At 47.3% G+C, this 7,215-nt stretch overlaps 1 protein-coding gene across 1 annotated transcript in view; it reads right to left on the bottom strand.

The window, feature by feature from the left end:
- Positions 1 to 7,215, bottom strand: part of LOC106805900 (ral GTPase-activating protein subunit alpha-1-like) — a 35,373-nt gene that overhangs the window by 6,605 nt on the left and 21,553 nt on the right. The window contains exons 4-5 of the mRNA XM_014807669.1: positions 6,173 to 6,331; positions 5,524 to 5,651 (exon numbers count right to left, since the gene is read on the bottom strand). Coding sequence (XP_014663155.1) covers positions 5,524 to 5,651; positions 6,173 to 6,331 — 287 coding nt within the window. The remainder of the gene's footprint in view (positions 1 to 5,523; positions 5,652 to 6,172; positions 6,332 to 7,215) is intronic.

The raw sequence follows: 7,215 nt of genomic DNA, 5'->3' as shown, positions 1-7,215 counted from the left end.
CCCATGTATGAGTACAGGTACAGGATCCATGTATGAGTACAGGTACAGCCCCCATGTATGAGTACAGGTACAGCCCCCATGTATGAGTACAGGTACAGCATCCATGTATGAGTACAGGTACAGCCTCCATGGATGAGTACAGGTACAGCATCCATGGATGAGGACAGGTACAGCATCCATGGATGAGGACAGGTACAGCCTCCATGTATGAGTACAGGTACAGCATCCATGTATGAGTACAGGTACAGCATCCATGGATGAGTACAGGTACAGCCTCCATGGATGAGTACAGGTACAGCATCCATGGATGAGTACAGGTACAGCATCCACGTATGGGTACAGGTACAGCCTCCATGGATGAGGAGAGACAAAGCATTTATTAATGAGGGAAGGTGCCGCCTTCATGGGCGAGGACAGGTGTAATATCCATGGACAAAGGAAGGTACAGCCTCCATGGATGACAGCAGCTGAATTCCTCGGGTAGAGGGATAGATGTAACACTCATAAACGAGGAGAAGGCATTTTTATCATGGTATTTCATCACAATAGTCACATGCACACATATAAATTTCCGTAATGAATTCCGCAGTGTAATTATTGCTGCCCGCGGGCGACCGGCAGATTCGAACAGATGTCGAGGTTTCTGTCGGCAATCAGCAGCACATCTCTAATGGGAGATAGGGAAACATTACCGCTGCAACAAGCGCCTAGTCATCGCGAGTAAGCAGTATCATCATCATCATCATCATCACCATCGTCATCATAATTATCAACCTCCTCCTCCTCCTCCTCCTCCTCCTCCACATCATCATCATCATCATCACCAACAACAACACCAGCATTCTTATCCTATTCATCATCATCATCATCATCATCATCATCATCATCATCATCATCATATTCGTAATCATCATCATCAGCAGCAGCGGCAGAACCACCACCGCCGCCCCCCCCACCACCTACACTACTATTGCTGTGATTGCTGTGAAAAACAAATTTCGTGGTTTCTCTGAAAGTCACTGGCAGCAGTGCATCACAGACGACTGACTGCAGTGCATCTCAACATACTTCGCCGACGAGCTATGTACGTACAAGTGTACATTGCATCGTACTGAATCACGAGCACGCCACTATCTACCTACGGGCCTGCACAATGTTCTTTACGCATGTAATATAACTAATTTCTGAAAAAGGCAGCAGCAGCGGCTGTGATGAGTACACATACACGCGCACGCGTACACACACACGGCAAATACAAGCGGAGGAACAAAAACCTATACATATTCATATGCTGTTGATGCATCAGACCCGCACATACGCAGACGCGCGGACACACACGCACACGCACGGACACACGCACATGCGTGGACACACACGCACACGCGCGGACACACACACAGATACAAAACTAGACAGAAGGCACTCAAAGAAAGTGCATATACCTCCGCGAGAGTGTAACATGTATACATGTGTATGACAGCTGGCTCGTTGCTGGCTGCTGCTGACTGGACGCCCTAAGGCGAGCTGATGCTGACTGGACGCTCTAAGGCGAGCTGGTGCTGAATCGATCGCGCCAACGCTACACACACACACGAACACACACACGAGACCGATTACATTACCTCCCTGCAACTCCGTTGCGCGGAGGTAACAAACATGCGCAAACACGCACGCACGCACGCACGCACGCACACGTATGCACAGATTCCCGGCTAGCTCACCACCAATCAATGCCACACGCAGCCACAGGTTTTCTGTGGAAGCATGTACAATCCGCGTTTACCTTTCCCACAGTGACAAACAGAGGCACAGATGGGCGCCCAGAATGGCAGCGCAGCACCGGACCACACTTACCGGATCACTCACATTCATTCACACACGCACACACACACGTGAGCACATACACGCACGCACGCACGCACGCACGCACGCACGCACGCACGCACGCACGGACGGGCACACACATACGCGCACATATACACGCACGCACGCAGGTACAAGCACATACACACACGCGCGAACGCACGCATACACAAGCACATACACACACGCACGCACACACAAGCACATACACACACAGACACACACACATAGCTGCCGTAGGTTGGTTGCGCTGCTTGTTTGAATCTCTCACGGCAAGTAGCGAGTCATGAGGCGTCCATGACGTCACGCGTGTGCCAGTCATCAGCTAGTTCGCAGCCGATATTGCGAAACTACCCATGACGTCACCCCATCGTCGTGAAAGCCGTTAAGCGGTATGAGACAGCAATAAAGGGCGACTGACTCCAAGTCAAAATCGGAATGATAAACGCACGCGCAAAAAAAACATTTTAAAAATGACAAATCAATTTTCTAAAAAAAAAAAAAATGAAATATGAACCAATGAAAAGAAAAAATGACTCAAACCAATTTTTGTTAATAAAACTCAATGACAACGTCATTTTTCTTAGGCATGGCTGGGCAAGCATAATAACGTTGCTAGATCTCACAAACACCGCGACCTAACCGTATTTTTGTGAGAGCAACCCCATCACACGCGTGCGCTAACAACTCAGGTAGGTCTAATCCCCCAATTAGCAGTAAAGCTTCTCACAATCAGCTTCATTCTGCAGCTACACCGCAACAATGCTCACAGCTGCAACTGCAGCAACAATAGCTCTCACAGAACTACTACCATGACCCGATCACCAGCACCGTACTACCACCCCCTACCCCAGCTCTAAACACCAGCACCGTACTACCACCCCCGACCCCAGCTCCAAACACCAGCACCGTACTACCACCCCCGACCCCAGCTCCAAACACCAGCACCGTACTGCCACCCCCTACCCCAGCTCCAAACATCAGCACCGTACTGCCACCCCCGACCCCAGCTCCAAACACCAGCACCGTACTGCCACCCCCGACCTCAGCTCCAAACACCAGCACCGTACTACCACCCCCTACCCGAGATCCAAGCACTACGGTACGGCGTAAAGATAACAGGAGGCGGGTTATATATATATATATATACATAACAAGCAATAATTATTCTATATAGAGCAGTGACGGTCGGCGGCAGCGGCGTCGGCAATGACGAGCTATTGTTTCGCCGCGCCTTTCATGAGCGGGAACGAGTTAATCGGCAAAATGAGTGAATCTCTCCCCCTTCCCCCATATCGCTCTCTCTCCCTATTCTCACACGCGTGCGGTTCATGGAACAAACCCGCAGTCGTGCTCTCCTCCTCACTGACTCTATCTCTCTCTCTCTCCTGCTCCTCACTCACGCACACACCGATTCTTCTCCCCCGTCCTTCCCGCTTACAAAGCTGCGCGCGACTTCAAAGCGAAACTTCGCCGCGCGCGTGAGAGATACAAACACAAGCGAGCGACTTTCTAATTTATTGAGACAATGCGCACCGCGGACACGTGATCCGGTGACGTTCGCGTCCCTTTATGCAGACGTGAGTATGGCGCTGGCGAAGCCCCCCCCCCCTCTGTCGCTACGCAGCAGCAGCGCGACAATGAGCCGTGAGACAATGGCAATTCAATTAACGGCTGGTGACAGTATCACTGTCGGCTCGCGCATAATTGCTCGGTGCGGTGATGGCAAATTACATCTGCAGGCTGCGGGGCGACGCATTGTGCTTTTGATGTGCGGCGCGCGCGCGTTCGCTCCGCACATTCACCGGCAGCCGCTTTGTATTAAGTGCGCCGTAAATTCATTAGCGCGCCGAGCATAGGGTTACCACCGCCGCCTTTTAAAAGCATTATAATCAGTTTCTTTTCGCCGCAATTCATTTTGTTTCGCGAAGAGAATGGAGGGAATGAGAGCGAGGGCGCGCGCGCGAGAGAGAGAGAGAGAGAGATAGATGAATCTAATTTGATCTGGCATTTCTGGATTTTGATTCAGCTCGATGAGCTTTAGAACTGAACAGTCGCGCGGAGCAGGATGCGGCGGACGGCAGGCGGTCCGTCACCAAGGCAACGTGCGAAGACGAGTCGCCAAGGCGACGGCGTGTAACTCGTTACTCATCGTAGCCGCGTCATTGTTAATTAGATTCGATTCGTTATGAAGTCTAATAGCGGCACGCTTGACGGGTCATGAGCTAGGTGCTGCGCACACAGCGTGCTGTCATTGTGTTAATCTCTGCTCTACCCTCCGCCCCCTCCCTTACCATCCATCACATGCGGCACTAGCCTCTCCCCCTTCATAGGCCCCTCTTCTCCTTGCTGCATCGGCCTGCCCTCATTACCTCGCCCCCGTCTTACTCATCAACTGTTTGGCTCTCCACTAGCCTATCCACTTCCTCATCACCCATTACCCGCCTCTCTACTCCACTCCATTATTCACTATTATACACTCTCCTCCACTACCCCTTGCCTCCACTCCCAGTCCACTACCCTCCCATTTCCTCCCCTTTTCTTCACTACAATCCACTACCTTCCCCTCCTCTCCTCTCAACTACACTCCTTCCATCATCAGCGATTATTCACTCCCACCCACTACCCTTCTTTACTCGTTACTACTGTTTTTATGCTCTTGTTATGCTTATTCTGTTTTAACTCTTTCGCCGACTTGCACGTCAGCCGCACATAATTGACGTATTTGTTTACAATGCACAACGAAATTGCTTCGCGCTGATACCGAAAAACCAATTTACAACTCGTGCCTATTCACACCTACGGACATTGCATCATTTGCAGCGTGTTTCCGATAGTTTTCAATCATGGAGACGAGACTTGTCGCCGGCGACAAATGCACGATCTTTTAATGAGAAATGTTAGTGTGCCGACTGAAACTATTTACAAAAGTGGTGCAATTTAGCGAGTGTACTTTAAAGGCTTCCATCAAATTCATTACTCTAATATAAAATGTCACCCATCAGGTTTGTGGAAATTTCACAAATGACAGGCGGCATGTGTAGCGATTACGACTTTCTCCTGAATTCGACTACATCATGTAGCAGCATGATTGCACGTATTGTCACCATCACAGTTGACTGAGCTTTATTATCCTCGTCATCATCATTGCTATTGTAATTGCCAGCAGCTTTTTTATTATAACTGCCACAGACATCACCATTGCCTCACTGTTGTTTTAGCTGTTCTCAAAACTGCTGCTGTCCTACTTTCACAACTATTGTCACTATCGTTATAAGTAGTATTTTTTATTATTGCTGTCATGTTTATTTTTCTCACCGATAATAATAATAATTGTCGCAACTGTAATAAATATTGTTGCTGAAATTGATAACGCGATCATTGGTATCACAACTGTTGTTACTGTTATTGCATTTGCTATGATAGCTGTGAATGTAATTTTCTTATAATCACTGTTTAAACATAAGATAACTGCTGTTGAAATTGTTATCATCGCTGCATGGACGTTCTCACAGTTATTAGACACGTGTACTAATTAATAACCACCACAGTCTTCACCAATCTACCGTTGCTAACACTGCTTTTGTCTACCACAGATTAGCACAGAAGCCGCAGGATAAATGCCCTCTGAGCTAGCGTGACTGCTAACAGCAAGGATACAATGACTGGTAGAGTGGAATGAGCGAGCGCTTCACGCGGCTGGCGTTGATGGCTGTCGCACGAACCAATCCTGGAAGTACCCGATGATCAACGATCGCACCGTCAAACAGCGGTCCGAAGTACGGGATCTGCAACGAGTACATGGTACACATACTTAAAACAGACACGCTCGAAATATGGAAAGATTATTCATTAAAAAGATAACATGAATAAATGCTGCACTATTGAATGAATGCTTGCATGCTTATTATGCATCTATTGATTTTTTTTCCACGTGTACGTTCCAAGCACCAAGCACAACAACTTTTCCCTTAGGTAAATATTATCAAAGGCTGCTATTCGTAATTCCAAAACATCATTTCGTAGTTTTTCATTTGAGAGAACGAGAAAATGACAAAGTGAGAGTAGAGGCAGAGAGAGTGAGAGCCAGAGAAAGAGCAAAAGAAAGAAAGAGAAAGAGAAAGAGAGCGAGATAGATAGATACAGAGAGAGGGGGAGGAGAGAGAGAGAGTGGGAGAGAGAAGGGAGAGAAAGAAAGAGAGATAGAGAGATGGAGCAAGAAACAAAGAGATGGATCAGACAAAACGGACTAAAGACGTGGACAGGAAAAGAAATTGTGTGACAGGGAAATTAAGAGACAGATAAAAACCTCAGGTTTCTTGCTGATCTGTATTCTGTAGAGCAGGTTTGGCAGCGGATAGATGACAATCATGATGTCGTTGAACTCAGTAGCTATGATGCCGCGTCTGTAGTCACGCGTGTGCTCCGACCACACGATGTGCACCTCGTCGTTGCCCAGGTGCCTCAGCTGAAAGAACGTGAGAAACACATCACCACCCGGGTTTCGCAATTACAACGGCATAACAACGCGTCGTTATTCAGGTGTCGCAGCTCAAACACAGCGCAAAAACAAATGATTACCTAGGCACTGCAGCTATGACACAGCGCAAAAACACACCACTACGCAGGTGTGACAATTAAGGTTTTTCCGCTAAAACAGCATAAAAATATATCTAACCCAGGTTTCTCCATTTAAACAGCTAAAAAATATTTCGTTACCCAGACTTTCCACTAAAACAGCTAATAAAATGTCGTTACCCACAACTTCTCCACTAAAACAGCTAAAAAATACGTCGTTACCCAGGTTTTGCCGTGGAAACTGCATAAAAACGTCTTACCCAGACTTCTTTACTAAACAGCTAAAAAATGTCGTTACCCAGGTTTCTCCGTTAAAACAGCATAAAAATACGTCTTTAGACACGTTTCTCTAGTAAAACAGCATAAAAAAGCACATGACCACCCAGGTGCCGCAGATAAAACTCAGTGTAAAAATACATCACTAACCAGATGGCGCAACTAATACATAGAAACATGTCATTATTCAGGTGCTGCAGTTAAAACAGCGTGAAAACACATCAATACCTAGGTGTCACAGTTAAAACACAGTGTAAAAATACGTCACTACCCAGGTGTCACAGTTAAAACACAGTGTAAAAATACGTCACTACCCGTGTCACAGCTAAAACACAGTGTAAAAATACGTCACTACCCAGGTGTCACAGCTAAAACACAGTGTAAAATACGTCACTACCCAGGTGTTGCAGCTACAGTCCCGGCTAAAATGCGTAAAGTAGTAAATCAGTACGACATGCCTCGAAGTAAATATTCGATTGAAGACCATATCTTTGTGTG

Source organism: Priapulus caudatus, unplaced genomic scaffold (genome assembly GCF_000485595.1).
Source record: "Priapulus caudatus unplaced genomic scaffold, Priapulus_caudatus-5.0.1 Scaffold132, whole genome shotgun sequence".
NCBI classification, from domain to species: domain Eukaryota; kingdom Metazoa; phylum Priapulida; class Priapulimorpha; order Priapulimorphida; family Priapulidae; genus Priapulus; species Priapulus caudatus.
The sequence above is the reverse complement of the archived record's forward strand: the minus strand, read 5'-3'. Positions and strand labels throughout refer to the sequence as shown.